This window comes from Dysidea avara, chromosome 13 (assembly GCF_963678975.1).
Source record: "Dysidea avara chromosome 13, odDysAvar1.4, whole genome shotgun sequence".
Lineage (NCBI taxonomy): Eukaryota > Metazoa > Porifera > Demospongiae > Dictyoceratida > Dysideidae > Dysidea > Dysidea avara.
The window spans coordinates 12,431,205-12,456,222 of NC_089284.1; the positions used below are offsets into that span (position 1 = coordinate 12,431,205).

General features: G+C 38.4%; 1 protein-coding gene across 2 annotated transcripts; it reads left to right on the forward strand.

The window, feature by feature from the left end:
• Window positions 1-2,749: 2,749 nt before the first annotated feature.
• On the forward strand, window positions 2,750-23,626 carry LOC136243081 (beta-1,3-N-acetylglucosaminyltransferase lunatic fringe-like). Of its 2 annotated transcripts, XM_066034598.1 has the most exons (14): window positions 2,771-2,839; window positions 3,020-3,063; window positions 4,351-4,519; window positions 8,862-9,040; window positions 9,728-9,791; window positions 9,849-9,891; window positions 12,418-12,498; window positions 13,898-14,048; window positions 17,362-17,403; window positions 17,851-17,939; window positions 21,515-21,579; window positions 22,281-22,375; window positions 23,193-23,254; window positions 23,311-23,626. In XM_066034598.1, exons 3-14 carry the CDS (start codon window positions 4,393-4,395, stop codon window positions 23,384-23,386), a joined length of 1,074 nt encoding a protein of 357 aa, XP_065890670.1. In that variant the 5' UTR covers window positions 2,771-2,839; window positions 3,020-3,063; window positions 4,351-4,392; the 3' UTR covers window positions 23,387-23,626. The 2 variants fall into 2 exon arrangements, with proteins under 2 accessions (XP_065890669.1, XP_065890670.1); XM_066034597.1 differs by lacking the exon at window positions 3,020-3,063 and having other exon boundaries at window positions 2,750-2,839.
• Window positions 23,627-25,018: the final 1,392 nt, after the last annotated feature.

Consider the following 25,018-nt stretch of genomic DNA (forward strand, 5'->3'; position numbering starts at 1 on the left):
TGTTGTTAATGAGTCTTTGATAGTTGTTCTATTATTATTGTTTGAAGTTGTTGCTTTTTGGTTGTCACGCTTGTTATCTTCTTGTGCCATCAGAGAGTATAGCTACTGAGACACCACTATGCTTCTATGTAACTTTCCAGCACAAAATTCTTGAACTTGACTAGACAGTTACCTTGTAATTGACTTCCTACCAAATGTTAATCCTGTTGTGGCTACATAGCGACACTAGCAACTGAAAATATATTTGAAGTAGGATTGTATCATTACTGTGTACCAATTTAGAAGAAAAATGAAAAGCTTTCAAAATTTCAGTTACAGGAGCTATTAGCATATCAGTACAGCCAGTCTTCTGGCTCAGTATTAAATTTATGTACAGATGTAACATCTGCACGAGGCAGAAAGGTTATCAAAATGGCCGGAGTCATATTTTTATTTGATGCAGATGGACTTTGAAATATTATATCATACATCTGGTTTGCTACATGTAGTGCATCAGCTAAGTTATATAAAAGCATTGAAAAGAAAAAAATTGAGGGGGTTGTGATTGCCCAAAATGCTGATAATATGTATACTTGCATTTGTTGGTAAATACTTTGCACAGTATTAAAAAATAAATGCTGTGTAATGCTCCTAACTTTCAAAATATATAACTGGGCATGCGTACAGTGATACAAATGCAGTGGAGTAATGGAATATCGGCATTTGTGATTTTTTTGTAAACCTTGCTGTTTCAGTAACATACATACAGTATCATTAAATGTAGCACAGGTGTGGCATCTGCAAGGTGGATATATACAAATCCCCAATTACTAATGACTGCAGTGCCATATATGGTTTCCATGTATATGCTATACCGTCTATACCAACAGTCCTGGACCCCACGAGACAGTACCTTGCTCCGACTGAAGAAGGAGTTCTGACACTTGCTGTGGAGCAAACCTTCTGTTGGGAGTTCAATCCTTCCCCAGAGAAACCTTGCTACTTTATTCATGCACAGCCAATACATTTGGCTGCTAACAATATATGTTTGTCTATGTACCAACAGGCACAGATTGGTAACTGTCATTGCCATACAGTAGTAGACAGGGGTATAGCTCCATGAGGGGGTTCTTAGGTGTGATGGAAATATATACTCTAAAAGAGCAGTCTCCCCAATGAAACAGTACAGTAAAGTATGTACATGTAATTTAACTGCTGAAATGATAGGATCTAACTTTCAAAAAATTTCCTTGGTAGCATGCCCAGACTCCCTAAATTGGTATACATCACATGCTAGTCTTCTTTGTCACACTTCAGTATGCCTTCCCCGCCCATGGTAGTTTACATCGTCAACTACACAGTACCCTCAAACTGTGATCAGTGGCGCATCTAGACTATCTGGTTTGACAGGACACACTGCACAGACAGCCTAATTAATCTAATGGTCTGACAGAATGTCTCCTATGAATTTGCTATAGCTATAATACTAGCAGTGCATCTGCTCTAAGTGGAGGACAATTTTAGATTCCACATTAACTGCAGCAACATAATATTATTAAATTATTATTAATGCTTTCACTGGAACAATTAGAGACTTCTTCCACAAGTTATTGGCTTCAGATTTATTATAGTTCAACAACACTTGAATAATTCAGTTTGTGAATTATAATTGTTTGGACTACTCTAGACATAATCAACTGAACTGTCCTCACAGACAAATAATAAATACTGGCTATTATAGCACTTAAACTACGGCTACAGTTATGTCAAAAAGTAGTTACCTGGCTTAATTATTTTTAGCTGGTTTTAACGTGTGAACACTAATATTATTTATACTGAGCTACTTAACATAAGTGCAGGAGGAGAATCCAACAATAAAGAACAGAAAACACTGCCTAGATATTATATACTATATATATACACATCTATGCCAGTAGCTAGTCTCGCGTGGCCAGACCCTTTCCGCCCAGCCGCTTATCAATTGGAGATTATACAGAGGTTTTGAGGTTGCTGGATACACGACTACGTCGCGCATGTGCAGCAACTAGCCAATGAAATTTAAGCAGCATATTTGAATTTCACGAAGAGTAAATTTCATTGGTTATAGTCTGTTGCACATGCGTAATACGATCGTGCCATTTGTATCAAGCAACCTCAAAATCTCTAATCTCCACTGAATCGATAAGCGGCTGCGCGGAAAGGATCTGGCCACGCGAGACTAGCCAGTAGCTACTGCTGAATTGCTGATTCTGCTCTATAGCTAACTAGCTAGAGTAATTCGAACTTCAAAACAAACAGCATGTCATAGTCAGTCTACACACTATACACAAACACAAATGCTAGCAAAGTACAATAATGAATTAATATACGCTGCTGCAAGGTACAAGTGCCCAACTGGTAGACTTGATAATAATAAAGTTATTATAAATTTGCACGTGTGCGAGCATACAAAGCACGTGCACCCAAAGTGTTTCCATTCAGTACCGTGTTTTTCAGGTTTCTTGCGAAAATCAAAGCATAAACGTGATCAAACCATAGATAATATAGACTACTATCTATAATCAAACACATGATCTGTAATTCAAATATCTCGAACTTGCAAGGCATTTAAAGTGAATATTTGCACCTTTTGCCGATCATTGTACACGTTCAAGTATTGTTAGTATGTTGCAAGTTATGTAAGCCTTGCTAGTTCGAACCACGGATCACGTGTTTGATCACGTTAATGCTTTGACTTTCGCCAGAAACCTGAAAAACACGGTAAGATAGACGGAAATTTCTGTAAAACAGACACGCCCAAATTTCGTCTTGGACTGCTCAGCATTTTGATTTTGACCTTTTCAGTTTGCCGGACTGCACAGTAAGATAAATGTTGATTTCTGATTGAATCGCATGCAAGCCATATAGCTACGTGTAATATAAAAATTCGTGTAATGCACTCACCAAATAGGTATTGATTTCTTGCCCGGCGCCTACACGTGCCGTATTTAGGCTAGCCCTGGCCTGTATATATATATATAGTAGAAATTGTTGTCCACAGGTTGGACTAAAAGGCTGCACTGTAAAAACTATATGATAGCCCTGGTGAGCCATTGTTGTGTTTTCCAGTTTAGACAACATGTCATACTGAGATATTAGGGCAATGGTAGGGCCAAGTAAAGTTGACTGCATCAGGAGCGCATCGTAGGATTCGATGTACTCCTGACTGCTTGTGATCTAGCTTTCAGCGAGACTCTCCTCTTGTACCACTAATCTCTGTATCCTAGCTACTGGTGAAGTTAAATATTGACAAGTTTTTCTCAATATCACTTAAACATATTTTTGCTCATATTAATAAGGAATACTGTAATCTGACTTCCTGTACCTGACTCTGTTTCATTAGAGTAAATGACTGTATTCCGGCACAGTTAGATCATCTTGGTCTTCAGAAGCAAAGGCTCCAGTGAAAGTGGGGTCCTATTTATAGCTCACTTCGCTACCTATCAGTGGCATAACCATACCGGGCCTATAACTAGGGTCTAATCACAACATATGTGGAGCTTGATCTGTCAGTATAGAGCATAGTTAGCCTTGGTAACAATAGCTGAATTACCTGGTAGTCATGAAAGGCTAGCTATATCACTGCATGATGCCTATGACCATATAGTAGGGGTTAATTTCTCATCCCCACTGTTTTCTTTACCGCTTCAATGACTTTTATACCATTGCTGGTTGAATGTAGCCATTAAGTGACATTTTAAATTAGTAACTAGATAGAGAGCAGACTAAGAAAGCTGTCATGTAACTCTATTAATAATAATAATAAAATAGATCCTGCCTGCCTGGCCAGCCGCACTGGTATTTTTGGGTGAGTAACTACTAATTGAGTGTATGTAGCTAGTGTTATGGTCAGAATGTATTGTTCCACATATATATAACTAGTTTAAGAGACCATGTGTAGACCCTGTGTAGACCATGTGTAATAAAAAATAATAATGAAAATTTTGTACAAGTCTGACTGGGTGCCGGTGGTAATAATAACTTAGATCTGTACTTCTGCTGTAATGAGTCAAATATACTTGGTTGGCAGGCAGATACTTTTTATTATGAATTATTACACAGAATGCAAAATTTCTCAGTCTGTTATAGATAATTACTTACTTGAAGAGTTATGTAATGACATGCATTCAGCAACCACCAATGGTTCCAATGTGTCAAAGATTCCACTGTAGCAGGGATGACTGTCAACAGCATAATTTGTATTGTATGTGTTACTGGTGTGCATGTGTATGTGGCTACCTTGTCTGTGTCAAAATGGTTATTAGTTGATGTTGTGGTTGCTAAGTAAATTGTGACAATGCAGACTTTTGCTATCTATGTGTGTCATTTTAGGGTGTAACAGAAACATAACAGTTTCAAGGCCTCTATTAATTCATGATGAAGTCTAACGTATCCAGTTCATATCGCAGTGTTTGCTTCACAGTTGTACTCATCAGTTTGTGTGCAGCTGTAATATTGTGGTACAATTCTAAGAGAGTTGGAGTGGCTTCTTCAATTGATGGTGAGTACAGTTGTTTGTGTGTGTACGTAGCGTGTGTAGTATGTGTATTGTGTGCATGTGTGTGCAAGTATGAGTGTATGAGTGTGTGTGTGTGTGTGTGTGTGTGTGTGTGTGTGTGTGTGTGTGTGTGTGTGTGTGTGTGTGTGTGTGTGTGTGTGTGTGTGTGTGTGTGTGTGTGTGTGTGTGTGTGTGTGTGTGTGTGTGTGTGTGTGTGTGTGTGTGTGTGTGTGTGTGTGTGTGTGAGGTAGGGATCCAAGAGATAACATAGCCCTGTGGGGAAATCCCCACATTGGCATATCATAACTATTATTTTGTCCAATGCCAAAGTTGTGAAATATTGTGGTGGACTGTCTGACTTACAGTGACTATAGTTTCAATGCCACGTGTAATTGTGGTTTCATCTGTCTGAAAGTATTAGCATACACACATGCGCAGTATACAGGAAATAGTAACTACAATAATTAAACTGTTAGTCAATTGATATTCGACAAAAGTAGGGATTTCCCACAGCATAATGACAGCATTATACTGCAATACCTACGATATACCTTTATTCACTAGTTTTTATTACTTCGATCCCTACTTCAATTTTAAGATAGTTTTAAATACACTAGTTTTTGTTTTAGCATAAAAAGCTATGAGATAGCTACACATGTGACTTTCTATTTTATTGAACATGGCTGTTGTATTAGGGTGACTGCTTTATTACAATATCTCAAGATGACTGTCCTACGTGATATTTTCTCCTTTTCACCATGCTACCAGTAAGAGGCATGGTTGATATGATCAATTGCAATAGATCGGCTAGTACGGCTAAATAAACAACAAAAAGTACAGCTAAATCGTTAAGAGGCTAGTCTCTTGCATGTCTCGATGCTTGATCATTATTGGTGCTACTAGATCATAAAGGGGCATGGTCCATCCTAACATGCAGCTACAAGTATGGTGTCTACAAGCTAATAATGCCTCTTACAGCAGTGTGAGTGCTTTAAATCGTGTTGTGGTATCTAAATACAGAAAGTGCTGATATACGGAAAATTAATGCCGTGGTATGGTTTTAGTTGTACCACTACCAGGTTTTGTACTCTCAAGGTTACTACAATGTAACACTCTATCCTTATGTGTTGTTATACAAGAGTTATCATACAGTACGGTAGTAGGGATCCCCCTAAAATGACACGTACCCACCAAAATTTCACCCATATAAACCATAATAAAGACGTACATCTTTGCCTGCTTGCCTGCCCGCCTACCTGACCACAATTGAAAGGCTAGAGGCTAAACAATGCATTGTATGACCATATTATGCCACAATAAACCAGTGGAATGTACCTTTTTGGGTTCCGAATGTCTGGTGAGTGTAGATGACCTCCCTTATTTCATTGCTCTATATACATACCTACAAAATTTCTATTTTTCCTTACACATGTTTGTTTACTTTTTGTAAGATAATTTGTTACCTAGTCTGGGAAAATCAGTCTTATCACCTATTTAAAGCACCAAGAAGTGCCAGTTTTAAGTGTTCAGTGTATTGTAGCTCACCAATGTTGAGGTTATGTACATGTACCAAATTTTCACACGTTTTACACCAATTCCTTACCTTCCAGAGCATCCACTGTACAAGTAGCCAACAGCTAAATTTCCTGCCATTTTAGACAGTTTTTAACTCGATATTAACTGTGTCAGGCGGGGTATATTTTTTATTTTTATTTTTATTTTAACTGCTTTTTAATGCAGGCAAGGCCTGCATTAATGGTCTGTGGGCAACTGGTGTCCACAGCCAGAAAAAGTATACGTACAACTTACAATTACAATTGAATGTATAAAATTACAATCAAATTAAGTTAGCTGGCTAAGGTTATTACATACATTTACATTTGGTATATAGTTGAACTATCCTATAATTTTAAAACTTACATGTGTATTTAATAATAAACTTACTTATAAAGCTAAGTACTTATTTTAAGAGAGAGCAAGAAGAAGAAAAAAAAAAAAAAGATTAATTACTGCTGAAGTTTGGTGGGCGAGGAGACTTGGAGCAGGTACTACAAGGGCAAACAAAGTGCATACTGTGGGGATTGTCAGAGTTAAAATTGTTTATAAAATGCTGCCAGAAGATCTTGAGTAACTGTGATTTAATGGTGGGAAAAGGTTGATTTAAGTCAAGTACTGGTAGACTGTTGTAGGTTCTTGGTAATCTGTTAAAGTAGAAGTTACTTTGTTTGTTGGTTGATGTGAAATTGTGTTGAAGCTTGTTACTGGTGGAGGATCTGGTAGGATTGCGGCAAAAGTTGACATAGTTACTGATATTGAAATGATTAGATGGATGCTGGATTGATTTTACGAAGAAGAGTATGTCATAAAGATCATAGGTGTACATCAGTGGTAGTATGTTAAGTTTGATAAGACGTGTTTTGTAATCGGTTACATAGTCATTAAGAATAAATTTGGTTGCCCGGCATTGGATTCTTTCTAAAGCAGAGATGTCGCAAATAAGGTAGGGGTGCCATAAAGGAGAACAGTAAAGTAATTGTGATCGAACTAATGCTAAATATAAAGTTTTCTTGGTTGGAATGTCAACTGAGTGGCTGAAGGTACGTCTCAGTAGTCCAAGGGTTCTATAGGCTTTAGCTGATATATGGTTATAATGATTTTTCCAAGATAAATCAGTTGATAAAATGACACCGAGGTCACGGTGAGTACTACTAGTTTTGATTATAGTGTCGTCTATGAAGTAGGATGTAGGGAATTTTGTATTAAATGATAGATGTATAAACTTGCTGGTATTAAAAAATTGGTTCCAATCTCTAGACCAGTTTGCCATTGAATCAAGGTCTTGTTGAAGTTGTATGGAGTCTAGATGTTCAAGAATTTGTTTATAGCATTTTGTGTCGTCTGCAAAGGAGAGAGCATTAGAGGAACGGACAGATAAAAATAAGTCATTGATGTAGATAAGAAATAAAAGTGGTCCTAGAATACTCCCTTGAGGCACACCTGATAGGACTGGTAAGAAAGTGGAATATGTACCATTAAGGCGAACGCATTGCTGTCTGTTGTTGAGGTAAGATCTAAACCACCACCAAAGATTACCAGTGATACCGATTTTCCAGAGTTTTAAAAGTAATTCATTGTGGGGAACTCTGTCAAATGCTTTTGCAAAGTCTAAGTATATTACATCTGTTTGAATTTTACAGTGTTCATGAATACTGTTTAAAAATATGAGAAGTTGTTGTAAAGTTGAACAGCCTTTCATAAATCCGAATATAGCGAGGGCCAGAAGGAGGATAAAAGGTTGTTTAAAAAATAAAAGAGGAAGGTGTAGGGATGAATTATTAGGCCAAGTTATTGGCCGTTCAGGTCTCAAAACTGGCTAAAATGAAAGGACATTTACAGCACAGGTCTTTATTCAACACCACGGAGCTGTACCACCAAATACAGCCATTGATCCCCAGACTCCATTAGGGCCCCAGACTGCTCTTATGGATCACCACTGTGCTTGGAAAAAGCAGCCAGCAAAAGCATATCACCGAAGCCTAGCTGATTTTGATTGTGAAATGTGATAGTTCATTAATGTGTAGTTTGGTGTTCTTAAAAATAAAATTTGCTGTCATGGGCGATAAAGCCAGTTTATAATGGCTTACATAAACATGTTGTATTAATGAATTTCCATTATCAACAGTAGAGGAAATACCACATATTCAGTGTGATTGTTTCTGCTGCATTTGCTGTTTGTATTAAACACTTCCCTTTTATCAAAGGTGATATTTAAACCACTTACTGGACTGTATAATAGTATTCTACGGTTCCAGTTGAGATTCAGCTAACACTTTGAAGTATGGCTTCATTGGGTTATATACATAACTACGTAAAAGCAATTAAACAGAGTTCTGAGTATAAGTTATTTAATATTTATCATTTCCACTTGTCTGTGTAGTCTCCTCCGAGGTGGCGCTTATTAGAAATTATAAGTGCCCAATTCTAAGGCCACCAAAGGTTAACTATATGTTTCTGGTTCCCTTCCTGGTCATTTTTTTGCTGAATGAATTGTGTAGTCACCATACAATAATTTACAATATTTTATATCTGTTGAAAGGTTTTTCATGTCTTGTAAACACCTTTTTCTTATAATTCCATAGTATACCACATCAAAAATTTGCAACAAAAAAAAACCAAGCCTGGTAACCTGGTCAATTTTGAGGAATTGATAGGACCAGAAACATGTAATAAACTTTGCACAGCCTAATCTCACTAGCACCACCTCAGAGAAAGGACGAGACGTACTATATTGGCTCACAAGTGCTTGGGCAATCTACTGTACAGTATTATTTTGGTTTCTATGTAGACAACAGGAAGCAAAGTGCACAGGAAAAGGAGCTTACAATTTTTGACAAAAAGCTTGAAGAGGTTCACACTGGTTATGGTAGTAACATATTCTTCTCAGTGAAGACTTGCAACAGGCTGTACAGAAAGAGACTCTTCTATCAAATGCTGACCTGGTTTCAGGCTGTGGATAAAAACAAAGTATGTATGAATAATGTATCCAGCTATGTGGAAGAGTATATACCCCCCCTCCGTTATATACTCTTGCTATGTGTGAGCTCAGGACACTTGAAAATGGGAAAACCTGATTATTGTATAGACATGTATTGTTCTCATTACATACCAATATGATAAAATATATACTGGACACATATTGATGGCTAACATTTCCCATTGGTTGGAAGTCCAGAACACTTAATAAGTGAGATATTGTTCGCTGTGAGTTACCCTGTAATGTAACCAAGCGATGCACATTGTAATGTTGTCTATGACATTCTGCAATAGAGCATACTCTATGCTTCTTGTCTCCTGCTTAAAACAATAAAATGGCTTCATAAGGATGTCTGAAACTATATATAGCACACGTAAAAGAGTTTCATTGGTCAGAAATTGCCCACATTAAAACTACTGTATATGTACAAATTTTTGAGGGACATAATTTCCACAAATTTCACAGTTGCTTAGCTATCTGCAAATTTTTCATCTTCAAAAATTAGCAATTATCAAAACTAATAGATAGCCTGAGTGAAAAATTAGTGATCCATGAATGTGAAAATCCTGAAATTTGTCAATCCATGAAAATAACGTACCTTGAAAATTTGTATAAGCACATTCCTTGCAGCATTTCTGGCTTACATATTATTATTTTTTGTGATGATTAATTTGCAGTTATCAATTGTTAGTGATGATCCCAATGCAGCTGTTGATGATATTGCTCTCATCAAAAAATCAGGTAATTTCAGACCTCTGTTTTTGCTGCATGTATGTTATTGTCTCTTTGATGTCGTAGGGTTTAATTTGCTGCTGTCAAACTGTGAACCATCACATGATCTGTAAGCTTTTGATTATCCCATTGTATTTGTGTGCATTTGTGTGCATGTGTGTGAGTGTGAGTGTGTGTGTGTTTGTGTGTGTGTGTGTGTGTGTGTGAGTGTGAGTGTGTGTGTGTGTGTGTATGTGTGTGTGTGTGTGTGTGTGTGTGTGTGTGTGTGTGTGTGTGTGTGTGTGTGTGTGTGTGTGTGTGTGTGTGTGTGTGTGTGTGTGTGTGTGTGTGTGTGTGTGTGTGTGTGTGTGTGTGTGTGTGTGTGTGTGTGTGTGTGTGACGTGTGTGTACCATGTGTGTACCATGTGTGTCAGTTTGCTTAAGCATTTCTATATACTGTTACACAACTTACAGGTGTAATGCATGTGCATCAGTTGGATATGGTGTATACGTCGTGTAGTAGTTTTAGTTGTACTAGTTATTGTTAATGTAGGGCCCACTAGTTATAGAAATTATAAAGTTGTTGTTAGCACTACGTAATTTAGTGTTACAGTTAATTTTCATTGTTAAACTTTGCTCTGGCTCCAGATTTTGTGCATTATGCGTGAGGCCTTAGTTGTCTGTATTTTGAGTTGTAAATTTGTGAGGTATTACGTAGGTTAGAAGTTGTAGCACAAGGATCTATGCGGATTTTGAGGGCATGTAGGGTTAGAACATTTTGTTTGGCAGGTATTGAATTGTCTTGGAACATGTCAAAGAATTAAAGCATGGAGCATTTTCTCAACCTACAATCACGTTTTAGATAATTTTTACAATGAATATCAATATCCAACATTTGGATTAGTCTTCAGCTACTTGTTACAGGTCTTGTGTAGGTTTTAAAAACTGTGTGTAAGTATCACATATGACCTGGAAATAATTGCATTGGTAAATCCATTGCCAGTGAAATACGTAGTTACAAAAAAGATTTCAGAGTGTTGTTGTAAGTTAGAGACCTAGCATGAGGGTCTTTGTGGATTTAAAAACTGAGGCAAAGCCAAGGATTTTAAAACATGAAGATCCAAGGGTGTGGTCTCTAACCGACTTAAGTATTTTATATGGGCACTACATATGTAGGTGGAGTTATTGTGGGATTGGATTAGATGTTGTTTTAAAATCGTCACACAATCTTAACATGAGTGTGGAAGACGGAACATCTTTTTATCGAAGAACTGAAGAAAAATCGAACTAGCACTGCTTCCTGAAGATGGACACTAGTGAAGATAATCGTCTCGACAAGAAAACTGACCAGAGTTGCTGCCATTACACGTGTCATGGTGTCACAGCAGTATGAAGAACAATTAATGTAACAGTTGGCTTGAGTGATTACAATGATGACGAGTTGTCACAAGTTGTAGGGGTGGAGAAATAGGGGGGGGGGAGGGCAGAGGGGGCAACTTCCCCCACTTTTACAAGTGGAGGGGCAGTGCCCCCTCATTTTTCCAATACCCATTTAGCAACTGTTGTAGTCAGTAGCCAACTTCAGTTACTTTTCCTTGATTTACTAGAATTTGTGCTAAAGGTTATGCAAGAATGGAATACTGCATGAATCAGTGCTGGGAGTCCACAAATCGATATACTCTAATAGAGCAGTCACCTAACTATTCTAATAGAACATTCAGAAGATTTGGTTCTGCTATGCAATTAATTCAAACTGTCTCCATTAACACATTAAATCCATACGTAATCAAGAGCATAGGTCTGTCTGAAATGCCTTAATTTATTGCTGTATGTGTCTACAAGTTATCTTAATGATAGTCATTGTTGTAATATTATAGGAATATCCTATATGTATTGCTAAAAATACTCTTAGATACAATCTCAAAGCATTCAAATCTCAAAATTTTCCTGTGGGGCATGCCCCCAGACCACCTAGTATTGGCATGCTTTGCCTGCTGGTGTGCTTCACACACTAAGGTACAATTAATGATTTTAAAACACTTTGTAGCTTAGAGCCAGTCCACATGACTTGCCCACCCAATTTTGGACTGTTCTCCGCCCCTGACAAGTTGTATTTATGGCACAACAGTAGCATAAAGACCAGGCTCAGAAGCTTACCCATTTAAAATGGTTAAGTACTTCTACAGTTTAATTGAAGTGGAAATGTGTTTAAAACACTTTAGAAAACAGACAGGCTCTAAACAAAAATTTTCGTGATATTACTGGATTTCTCCATTCATCCTGACAAATGTGGCTACAATGGTCTCCCATAATCAAATTGCTTTAGGCATGCTTATAAAAGGAATGGAGTGGTCAAATTCATGTTGGCTTGGGTGATTTTGCCCACTGCAGGCTATTAACCTGTAATATGCTTGGGAGAGAGCATAGCAAATCAATGATCGAAAGCCGAGATTTGCAATGCTTGAGGTCTTTTCTGCTAGCAGGTTGTGAGAACCTGCTAGGAGGTCTTTTAGTGGATTATGAAGACCTTATTATCTCCCAAAGATCAAAGCATTTTATGCATACCATTTTCTAATATTAGGTATTGTTAACAGTAATTTTTAAGCTAGTATTTTTGATGTTGTTTACACTACTATATATGGTGTGTGTCCTTTAGATATAGCTTGTGCTGTAAATCTGCTGCAGAGTTCTCCTTGTACTACAGGGAATTAGACAAACACAAAAATGAGGAAGACAAGTAAGTTACACATGTAGCTTTTAACTCTTAGCAGTGATAAATAGTTTCCCATTAGCAGAGTATATTATTGTAGTCATCTTACATGTACCTAGGTAGGTGGATTCTTTGTTATTCAAAGTCCTACTTTTGGAAAGATGCTCACAGCTATGTAGCTGGCTGTGTTACACACTTCCAAATTTTTCCTTGGTAGTCATAAAAAATTGGAGGTTATGTTTGGTCAAGGTTAACATGAGTCATGGTTGAAAATGTAGCCTCTTATTTACTACTGATAGACTACATGCACAGCTTGATATGGCTCTCCTTTAACAGGGGCGTAGCCATGATTTTTTTGAAGGGGGTTCGGATTTAAAGTAAACGGAAGGTCTGGGTGGTTCCCCTAGACCATGTTTGGACGAAAATGATGCATACACAAAATGTGCCCTTAGGCAGTAACATTAAAAGGTACTGTTTGTGCATCTAACTAGCTAAAACCTACACACTGCTGTTTATGCAACTTATAGAAACTATAAACCTAACAAATCTTCACTTCCAGACAGCAGACTGACAGCCAACTTAAATTTCCTAGCACACAGAAGCCCTCTACACTCGTGTCCCTTAGTTGGCAATACTTCTTTCCAGCTATACATTATTCTCGGCCGGTCCTCCTGTTGATGGTCAATAACTTCAGACTTGGCTTGAACTCCAGTATGTTTGAGACATCACGTGCCCACAACATGTAACAAATAAACAAACCATTCATCAAGTAATATACATCAACAATTCACAGTTTGTGCTAACCTGACACATGTATAACATAACCGCTCAAGTTTAGCAGCTGCTGCCTCATAGTATGTCTCAACCGACCACTGAACAGTCCTTCATCATTTCACTCGCACCATTTCAACCATGCATCACGTGCGCAATTGATCACATGATGTAATAAAATTAATATGCTTTATTAGTGTGACTTAACCCTCAAGAGTAGTACAGAGGAGTGCCAGTGGACAAGTAGCTACCGGAGAGCTTCAGGGCTGTAAGATTTGGTGTGATTTTTAATTCAGTTTAAAAAAAATTCTGTCTCTGAAAGGGGGGTTCGTCCGAACCATCCGAACCCCCCTGCCTACGCCCTTGTTTAATAAACAAGAAAGGTGAATAATCCTCACTAACTTGGTTAGTTATAACTGGGAGCTTTTAGCTATTGTCTTTTAGCTATTGTCAGCAACAATAGTTAAGTTTGTTTTGCAGTTGGGGCAAATCATGGGTTGTATCAAGATGTCTTGATTTTCAGGTAAGTAGCTCAGTACTTTGGGTTCTAAACTAAGTGTCATGTGTATTAGAGATAATATATCCTTGTTTTGAGTGTGGTGTACATGTTGACAGGTGCCACGCATATACAGCAGCCACTTTATTTCTGTTTCAGGTATCAGTGGTACTGTCACTTTGACGATGACATGTACGTGAACATCCCTGCCCTGGGGAAGTTGTTAGAGCAATATGATCCACACCAGCCTTACTATATTGGTAGATGGCCAAAAGAAGTTTGGGGACCAATGTCTGGAACTTATGCAGGCGTATGTTAACATGTACAGTTCTGTATAGGGTGTGTGTACAAAATCAACAATATTCCAACTATTGGTGTGCACAGTATCTTGGGAGCATTAACTAGAAAATGCTTGGTGGTGTGACCTAGTGAATTTAATTGCTGTTGTACCACCATAGCTTGGCAAATATTGTGCAGCCAGTATTGAATCATATACAATAATTATATTATTGGTGAATAAAGAAATGTCTTAAAAATACAAGTACGTATAAGGAAAAATTAGGAATTTTAGGGACCATAGAAAAAAGGTAGGGAAACAAAGGAGATTGCTTACACCTGCAGATATATGTATGTACTTTAATCCCTAATTCAGTCTACTGATGCCCAAGACTGAATTAGAGATTGAATGTCCACTAGTATATCTGCAGGTGTAGGCGACCTCCCTTGTTTCCTATGATTCCTAATCGAATTTAAAATTCCTATACTTTATGGTCACTTTTTTGTAACATTATTGTGACTGGTGAACCCAGGGGCGTAGCTACACCTGGGCCTACACGGGCACAGGCTCGGGAAATCATTGCTGGTGCCCGGGTAGCAAGCCTGATGATAGCAGTGCCCGCCTGGGCGTGCCCGTAATTAATACACACCAAAAATATGCACATGCTGTTTGGAGCGCCTTGTAATACTTTCCATAATAGTATCATAAAACTCGCATATACTTTAGCTGGTTTGTCAATATTCCTCCGTCAATTTTTCTATGTAATGCCCAGCATCACATGATAACATTTCAAGATTTGAGCGTGGGTCGAGAGTCAAACATGTGCTGCAATTTGGTAAAACCACTCCGCAGTGGACAACACTGTACTACTCAGATATAAAGTAGTTAGACGTCTAATGGTGTAGACTGATGAAAGACGGACAAAAGCCAATTCCCAGTCGGTTGTGGTGCCCGTCTTGGAGGCAGGACTCAAGAGGATCCATGGCATTATTTAAAGCTTGTTATGCAAAAGCACTCAGTGTGTGCAAGTCGAGTCCTCAGTGCAAGTAGAGAAGACAGAGGAGTGAAAAAGGAATCGATGTTGGGGCTGGAGTTGTCACTGATGAAGTATTATGATGCTTAGCTATAAAGTGCTGTATCAGGCAGACGGAGGAGTGAAAAATAAGTCCGATATTGGAGCTGGAGGCTAAGTTATCCATCATTGTTTAGTTTTAGCTTCTATATTATTCATGCAGTAGTATCTTAGCTGCACAAACAGCAGTGTATCATAGTAGCATATCAGTAGTGCACTTTTAAACAGTTTTTCGAAAGCAAATGTGTAATAAAGAGTCCACAGAGATGGGCTTGCATTTCTTGCAAAATTTTTTGCATGGGGACAGTCAGACCTTGTGCCCGGGCAATCCTGAAAGCTAGCTACGCCCCTGGGTGAACCCATGTTTACTGCATCAAAAAAAGGGTGGTGTCAGAATTTAATGTTTTTGTCTGAACAGGTGCTCCAGCTATCAATTACGACTTGAAGTGAAGTGGCCGTTACGCTTCACTTTCAGCTATGCTCATCCCATTATGCATACAGCACTACAAATAGGAGAAGCATCTCTGCAATCAATCTAGTCATCACAAACAATACAGACAATTTGCGAGCCCCAACTATTTGAAAGTGAAGAGGCTACTTATGCTTCACTTTCATCTATGTTTAGCCTGTTACATAGCTTTACAAATGAAGAACAGTACAAGAAGCGTGTCTGCAATCAATCTAGTCACTCTGGAAAATATGGGCAATAAGCATAATAGCCAACATAGCCACAGGGAAGCCGCATCGCGCTATCACGAAACGCAAACACCTTGCGTTGTCAGCGCCGGATAAGAACCGGAACACAAAGGAGGACAAAGACAAGTGCGTGTATTGTACGTACTGTGTGGTTGGCGAAAAGGCACATCTCGAGACAAAGCGATGTCGAACAGTGAAGAAATCAAGCCTGTAGCCTTATCCACTGTCGAGATATCAGTCAGTCAGTCAGTGTAAAATTCTGTTAAATAGAAAATTTTTAAATTCCATTGGAAGGGTTTGGGGTTAGTCTGAGGACATTTTTGGGCTCGGCTGTGCCTAACCAATACTGCCGAGGCTGGTTGTAGGGTGATACTTTTGGCTGGAAAAACCTAGTTTTTCATGATCCCTAATGTACAGTACTATAGTACTGTATGATATGCTAACACCAAGAGTTCATAATACTAGTAAGTAAGGTATGAACTCTTGCTAGCACTGCATGGGCACTGTTTTTGGTTTTGTAGACTTTTGTATTTAATGTAATTTCACACCACACCTCCAACACTCAATGTAAGGGGAATGATTATAGGTAAGCTCTGTTGTGTATATATAGACCAGTCACTATATGCATGACGTATCATCCAGTATGATAGTAGGGATTAAGTAACCTGCGGCCTTAAACCGTAGTTGTTGGCTGAAGGCATCAGTTAGTTAGTTAGTTAGTCAATTAGTAGAAAATAAATTAAAATATTCGATAAAATTATGTTGGAAGGCTTCCTGCAGTAAATATACAATTGGCTTTCAAAACAATTCTGTTGTTAACTGAAAAATTTTAGGGTTATTTTTGTGTCTAAATCTAGTACTGTAGGTCTAAGATAGCATCAAACTAAGATATGGCAATAATTTAGTCATACCGCAATATCAAGTTCACATTACCACACCGTCTATGAAATATCAAAACTGCTCAGCACTAAGACTGGAAGCATGATTATCTTTTAGCAGTACTGCCAAGCTGTCATGAAGGAAAAGTGAGATTGGTTTGTGGGTGATATTTTTGGACAAAACTTTGATTTCTTCACTGTTCAACATCACCCAAGCCTGGTATGTTCCTTTTTGCCAAACACAGCAGTTACAGTGCATGCATCGTGGACTTACCTTTGTCCTCCTTTGTGTGCCATTTCTTTTTCTGCTACCATAAAGGTGTTGATTCACTAATGGCTTAAATTCCATTATGAGACACATTTCCATAGTGAGTGGATTGATTTCAGAGACACTTCTTATGTTGTTCTTCATTTGTGATGATGTATAACAGGTGGAACATAGTTGAAAATGCAGGTACCATTGGTCACGTCGCTTTTCAGTAATTGATAGTTAGGGCACACATTTAGTCAATTTTATAATGCATCTGGTGCCATTCTCAGTATTTGATGGTTCACCAGTTGTGAATTGTGTTGTTACAAATGAAGAAAACAAACAAATATAATTTATACTTGAGTAGATATAGAAAGTAATGAAACAAAGGAGTTTGATTTCAACAACCACCACTCAGTGTATGTACATATTTATTCTTTTTTGTTTTAGCTTAATCGGAAGGAACTTGATAATATTGCCAGCTTCAATTACGTAAGTTAAAGCTCTGTGTATTTGTATACATTAGACGCCATACTTGTTGAGAACAGTTGTGTTCTGTGTACATGACAATCATATAATTGTGCTATTGTGTGATAATTAGGAGATTGATCACCCAACACCTTGTGATTTCTCAGCTGGTTTTTCTAATGCACCAACTGTAGGATCAACGTACCACACCTCCCAACTAGAGTCTTTCTCAATCACCCCCAGTGGCTTTAAAGAAGCAAGTACAACATTGTTCAACTTCTTGAAAATGTGACAAAAAAATATTTCATAATATCAGCACTAATTCCAAACTCCATGTTTAGTTACACAATGAACGTGTATGAAAACTACAGATAGTGGAACTGTCTAATAGAACAGTTGGGCTGTGTTATGAGATTATTTGTGTATGTGACACATATAATTATTGGGGTTGGTTCATTTTGTTGAATGTAGACTGTCAGAAGACATCGGTATTGGTATGCAGGTGGCTGTGGCTATTGCTTGAGTCATGCTGTTATGATGGAAGCCCGTCGTATTCTACTGTAAGTACAAATGTATTGTGTATGTGTGTCTAGTTGTGTATGTGTGTGTGTGTGTGTGTGTGTCTAGTTGTGTGTGTGTGTGTGTGTTTAGTCATGTGTATTGTGACATGTAACATGTGTACAATGTGAGTATGTCTGTGTGTTTGCTTAACTGTGTGTATAGTGAAGTATAGTGTAGTATAGTGTGTGTGTATGTGTGTGTGTGTGCGTGTGTGTCAATGCGTCTGCATGGCGAACCATGTGCAGCAGTTTTAGCTGGCTAAATTAAGGTTACAAAAAGAGATGCAAGGTGAGCAGTAAAGGAGGCAAGGAATTCTTGGTTTAAGGAGAAAGCAGCAGAAGCTGAGTACAATTAATTTGGGGGGAAGAGTGTGTGGAGTTGTATTGGAGATATGCAGTGTTGTTAAGAGGGGTTGTTACGATGTATGGTGAAGATAGTCTCCCATGTGAGAGCATTAGTGTGAGAGCATTAGTGTGCAACACCAGTGCTGGAGATGCATTTCATCAAAGTTGCAAGTCATTGCAATGATAGTGAAGTGGAGCTTGTAAATCAATGTGAGATGATGACATGTCAAGATGTGACAACAACTTAAAAATGGAAAAGCAGCAGGTATATAGTTCTAGGGTAATGCCTGAGCTGTTGAAGGTTGGGAGGATGAATTCGGACTTTGGGGCCATGCTTAAAGATTTTGTTGGTGCGGTTTGGAGGGAGAGACACGTGCCACAGGATTGGCAGGATGTCATTAACTTACATTGTTGTTGTGACAACTAGAAGCGGATTGCTCTACTTGATGTTCTTAGGGAACTGCTAGGAAGGATTGTACAAAGCCAATTACAGAAGTAGGCAGACAAGGTGTTGCCTGAGTCACGGTGTGAGCTTTATATGGGGACGCAGCTGCACAGATATGGTTTTCATGGTTAGGCGACTAGCTGAAAAGACAATTGAACAAGATACAGTACAGTATTTTTCTTTTGTGAACCTTTGTAAGGTCTGTGACTGTCTCATGAGAAGCATTATGGACTTCCTTGCTGAAGTTGAGGGTTGGTGGAGCTTGTGAAGTCCTTTCATGATGGCATGAAGGCCAGAGTGAGGGTTGATAGGGAGCTGCTAGAGGAATCTGAGGTCACCAATGGTCTCCCTCAAGGGTGCACAACTTGTTTAATCTATATGCATGTGTTGTTGCTGAGAGGTGGGTCAAGGAAATTGATGATGTAGGTACACTAATGTTGTACAAGCAGGACAATCATTATTAGGTCTACTAGGAGTGCCACTGAAGCGTTGCTGCAGAAAGGGGAATTTGCTGATGATACTGTGTTGTTGGCATGCTCAAGGGTTGCTGTATGTAGTGCTGTCAGAGTTTATGTGAAGGTGGCAAGTTCTTTGGGCTATGAGCTTTCCATGGTGAGAGCGGCTGCTGAGGAGAGAAGTGTCCTCTTGTTGTGTGGGTGATGGCCTCATTGAATGGGTTAACATTTGTGTGTGCCTTGATCATGGATAAAAGAATTTTTGATGAGGTTGAGAGAGTGCTTCTAAGGATTTTGGAGCTTACATCAAGCTGTGTTTAAGAATTCTGATCTGTCTGTTGATACTAGGCAACAAGTATATAAGACAGTCTTGTTGTATAGTAGTGAATGACTTTGTGGGCAGCTGAGAAAGTTTCCATCGTAGATGTGTGAAGACAGCGTTGGGTATAATTAATCAACAACATATATCATCGGCTACAGTGAGGGAAATGTGTGGAGATCTAGAAACCATCAGTACTAAACTAAGGAAAAGGTGTTTAGAGTGGCTGGGTCATTTAGAACGAGTGCCTAACCATTGCATCCCAAGGATTTGTTTATTTGGATGGCTACCTTAGATTAGTCTATTTCATGGACCAAGGAAGAGATGGAGAGATGTTCTTAAGGATGATTTGTCATAATTGGGAAAAGTGGTATGATAAAACTAGTTGTAGAGTTAGGTGGTAGGAAATGTGGAGTCAGTGTACCTGTGATCAGCAGGGAACCTCAACAGGCCAGGCAGGTTGATGGTGTGATGTGAGAGTCAACACACAGCACACCTCACTAATGATCACTGTTGTGTTGAGTAGCATTAAAATCATGAGAATCCTCGTGGTAGGTCTCTAACTATTACATAGTGAGTAGCAGAGAAAGAGTGTTCAAGAAGTATGCTTGTAAAAAAAAATGAAAACAAAACAATACTTCCCCAGGGGAGGCTTGGACTCCCGATCTTCGCATATCTGATACTGTTTATAAGTAACCGACTGCTCCACTGGGGAGCTGGTGGTTGTCATAGGTTTACAACCATGTTTGTCATAATGTACATACCAGGTCAGTTAAGGTGACATGTGAAATAGTCAGTGCTTTACAGATTACAAAAACAATGCTTTTATAAACAATGGTTATCTTAGCTTCTTGAAACCCAAAGCAAGATTTTTAAGTACATGTATACGTACTAATTAAACGAAAACCAGTAATGCACACTATTTACCTTGTAGAGTGACTGTTAAGGTTCATGTGAAATCCCACCCAACTGTATATGTGATGAAGATAATATATTCAAGTACTACCTAAAGTGTTCCCAACCTTCTCTTAGAAAAGTACAGCTGAAATAAATTACTTTTGTTTAATTTTTTTGACCTGCCTGGTTGCTACAAGAGGGTAAAAAGACCATTAAACATATAATTATAAATTAATTTGGTATGACCTAAAGATCAGTCATGCTTACATAAAAGAAGTGGTGCTGTACAAAGAGTGCAGCCTTTATAACGTCAGGGTTAAGAAATCAAAGGTGACAGTCAAGGAATGGCTATATATCATGGCTATATATCATCTAGTTAAAACAGTCAGCATGTTTTGATCAAATGGACAAGCATCTGTCATTTATTCAGCTACATATAAACTTGCCTAAAAGGCTTGCAAACCACAGGACTGCTAGCACAGTATATTTTTGTCACTTGCAGTATCAAGGCCATGGATGGTATTGAAGAGAAGTTTAAATGCTTATTTCTGAACAAAATATAAGTTATTATCAAATTATAAAACTGCCACACCTTGTGTCACATTTTAGTTTATCCCAGTTTTTGCTTTAATGGTGCTTAATCAATTCCAACCTCCCGTAGTCTCTAATCAGAGTAGGTACAAAACACTCACATGAGCTAATATATAGGATTTGTATAAAAAGCTATGTTATGAGGATATTAATAGAAGCTAGGTGCCAATCAAAAGCTTTGCTTATACATAATTCAGTGGTGCTGTGAATCCCAGTGGAAGGCAATTGGAGATGTCATCACATGATAAAGAGCTTACCACATGTATATAACGGAAGGAAAACGGCGACAATTAATGCAAGAGAATAGCACTAGAAACTGTATACAAGATGCTCCATATCCCATAAAGCCAGAATAAGCAGTAGTTTAAAAGTCAAAATTAACATAAATTCCTTTTGATACTGCTTAGCCAACATGTGTCGTACCTTCTCTGATCTCTAACCTATTAAAGTTTAGTATAGGATTTTTTTGTATTGGAAATATAATCTCACTAATGTAGTAAGTGAACGTATATTGTTTGTACAGTGGTGATGTCAATTACTGCAAAGTAACTTTAAATACTGATGATGTTTCTGTGGGAATTGTTGCAGGTAAGTTCTTATATATGCCTTTACCACATGTCTTATAATGTATGTTTGTATTGTGTGTGTTGTATATGCTCTTGACCAGAGAAGAATGGCTGGTGCCAACTGGTTAGAGTTTAATGATAAATCAAATCAAATATACGGATAGTACGGGATGTATGCTAAATGAATTGGGTAATGGTTTCAATTATTTGCTGAGATCAATAATAGATGTCCCAAGATGAGCAGGTGATGGCTAAAGTAACTAACCAACGACTGTATATTAATTGGGGTGTCACTTGTGGGTTTCCACAGTACTTAGGGGATTCATATGGTAATGGAAGACCCTAATTGGTATTTCAAATTAATAATAAAGTAAGGAGCAATGTTTCTAGACTAGCATAAAAAATAAATTTGGCTGCGACTGCAGTGCTAACTCTGGTTTCATTAATTTCTCACAATTTCATAAACATGCTTGCTGCTGGCCATGAACAACCATCAAATTATTGTATTGATTAATAGTAGTGTAATTTGCTTGAATTAGTGTGTGCCACTATTGGCAGGATAAGGTACATCTACCAAAGTTTCATTAGCCAGTAAAAAATATTTGCAGATGATGTCCTAATTGCAAGCCCTATTGATTACCAATGTTTCATGGTATTGTTGTTCGATGTTATTGTTGTTCAATATGTATGTTGTAAACAGAATGTATATATATGCTTTTATAGGTGCAATACTGGGGATTAATCTCACTGACATTGATGAGATTCATAGTCAGCGTGAGAATCTAAGCCTTTCCAGCTTGGAACAGACTATGAACTATGTATGTGTGTGTGTTTGTGTGTGTATAATATTGTGTACGTGCATGCATGCATGTTTGCATGTATACATAGTCAAATAGCTAGAGCATCGGCCTGGTAATCAAAAAGTTCCAGGTTCAATGCCCAGTTATGCCAATTTGATGTTGTTGTTGTTTCCTTGAGCAAGAAACTTCATTCACATTGCTCTAGTTGTTGATTGGGGACCTGGTGGCCTGGTGTCAACTGGGGAAGCAGCCCACCTGGCTGTAACATCTGGGAAAGCAAATGCTGAACTGTCCTTGTCTCATCTAGCGGTGTTGGGGTTGTTGTGAAACTTCGGTTTCTGCAACCTCTCTCGTGAGACCTGGATAGTCCTCCTGCAGGTTACTAGCCCTGCCCCAGGAGGATTTGAAGGCTCAATCATCTAAGTGGTTCACAGGAATCCCAGTGCTGGTTCACTGGGCAGGAATAGCTGTGTTTTGCTTGGCTGCCGTAGGCTTCGTTTGTGTGTGTGTGTGTGTGTGTGTGTGTGTGTGTGTGTGTGTGTGTGTGTGTGTGTTGTGTGTGTGCCACTGTGTGTCTGTCTGTGTGTGGTTATGTATGTACGTACAGACATGCAATATACACAATTTTTCAATGACATCAACATGACAAGTATGTGGATGTGTACATATCAGGAAGTTTTCTTTAACCCAAGCAATGGGTCTTATATTTATTAGTTTGTGGACTGTGCATGTGTTTGCTAAAAAGTCCAATGTCATGTGACAATTTTGTGTTCTTCAGGTTTCTTTTAACAATAACACTTACACATTTGATAGTGTATCTCTGTGTTGTTTATAGGTTACTGTAAGTGCGAATAGATTGGTCAATTTAAAAACTCCTTTTCCTGATGACAAGTATGGGTAGGTGACATGCATATTTAATATTGTTATTTCTAATTGCTTTATATATTTTGTAGATTTATGGCATTGCACTGTCTCTTGTACCCCAGTGTGTCATGGTGCCAACATCAAAAAATTGTTACACAAACATAATAAACTATATATAGTATACACTACAGTCCTATAATTTCAGTTCAGTAATTTATTTTACTATAGAAGGGACAAGACCTTATAGGTGTGTAAGCAAATGGAACCACAACAAATAAACATTTGTTATGTAGCTAATGTAACTGTTCTGATGGTCTGTGTTTAATCAGTACTAATACTAGGTGTGCTGATGTGTCTGCATGTTCCTCAACTTGTAGGTTTGTTATAACAGTGATGAACAGTTCACCCCTGACCTTTACATGTTTAATGCCACCACATTTCCACCTTGTATATATCAATGAAGATAATATGTGATCCAGTCTGAGAAAACCGGTCTTATCGCCCGTGTCAGCAGATTTGATTTTTCACCCAGGACACAAAGCTACATGAATAAACTATCTAATTCCACAATCAAAATAAGCTAGACTTGAGTGGTCTGGTTTTGCTGGCTGCTTTTCCCAAGCCCAGTGGAAATCCGTACGTGCGGTGTGGGACCTTAATGGAGCTCTGGTCAGCCTGGGGATGACTGTATGTGGCTGTACAGCTCTGTGGTGTTGAATAAGTACCTCTGCTGTGAATTTCCTTTCATTTTAGCCAATTTTGAGACCACAATGGCCCAAAACCTGGCCTAATTCATCCTTACGCCTTCCTTTTCAATTTTTGAACACCATCTTGCCCGCCTTTCAGACAGGCGAGCTGCGAGGGTGACAGGCGAGCTGCCACCCATTTTGCAGCTCGCCTGATACAGTCAACCTCGGTTTTAAAACTATCTAAAATGGCGGGAAACTTAGTTGTTGGCTACTTGCACAGTGGATGCTGTGGAAGGTAAGGAATTGGTGTAAAACGAGTGAAAATTTGGTACACATAGCTTCAACCATTGGCCAGCTACAACACACAATTAAATTTTGTTCATACAATGTACAATGACAGTAGTACACTAGTACTCTAGTATCACTATTGACTATATATGCACCTGGCCTTGGGCTTATTAAGCAGGTATGTAGCTGCCTAAGACAGGTGAGTTACCAAGGGCATCAGAGTAGGAGCAACCAGTGAGGCCAGAGCCTCACCACTTTTTTTGCAGGAATAAAAAAAAACTTGCAGACTTGATAAAGCTAAAACTAAAAGTAGTGAACATGGAATACTTAGCATATATTTAATGGCAACAATTGACAGAAACAGCTTATCTAACCTGTTTTTCACTCAGAACAGCTTCATGTCAACTTCGTCCACATTAAGCGCCTCTAAAAATAGTTATCTTTATGTTTAGATTTCGCTTTGGGTCTACTTTGGAAACATTCCTTACAGTTCTTTTTATTAAACTCAAATGGTAAGATACAGGTACTTTTTGATCACTGACCAATTTTATCATTGAACACTAGTCAGCTCAGCTAGCTAATTAGCTAGCACAATTCGCACAGTACTCCAACCCAAAACTTCCTCCAGATAACATCTCAGAGTGTGCAGTTTCAAAAATTTCCTGGGGACATGCCCCCCAGACCCCCTAGCTAGACTGAGCTTTACCACTTTCACTATTTACTCTGATGCCCCTGTGAGTTACTGTACAAGTTTGAGGAATGTACATGTACTTGGCCTTATCAGTGACGCATTATGCAGGTGGCCCCATGTACTTGAAGG

Coding starts and splice junctions, on each gene's coding strand:
- LOC136243081 (XM_066034597.1), top strand. CDS start 4,393: ATGATGAAGTCTAACGTATCCAGTTCATATCGCAGTGTTTGCTTCACA. Junction 9,792..9,848: donor TGCTCTCATCAAAAAATCAG/GTAATTTCAGAC, acceptor TTGATGTCGTAG/GGTTTAATTTGCTGCTGTCA. Junction 22,376..23,192: donor TGGAACAGACTATGAACTAT/GTATGTGTGTGT, acceptor TGTTGTTTATAG/GTTACTGTAAGTGCGAATAG.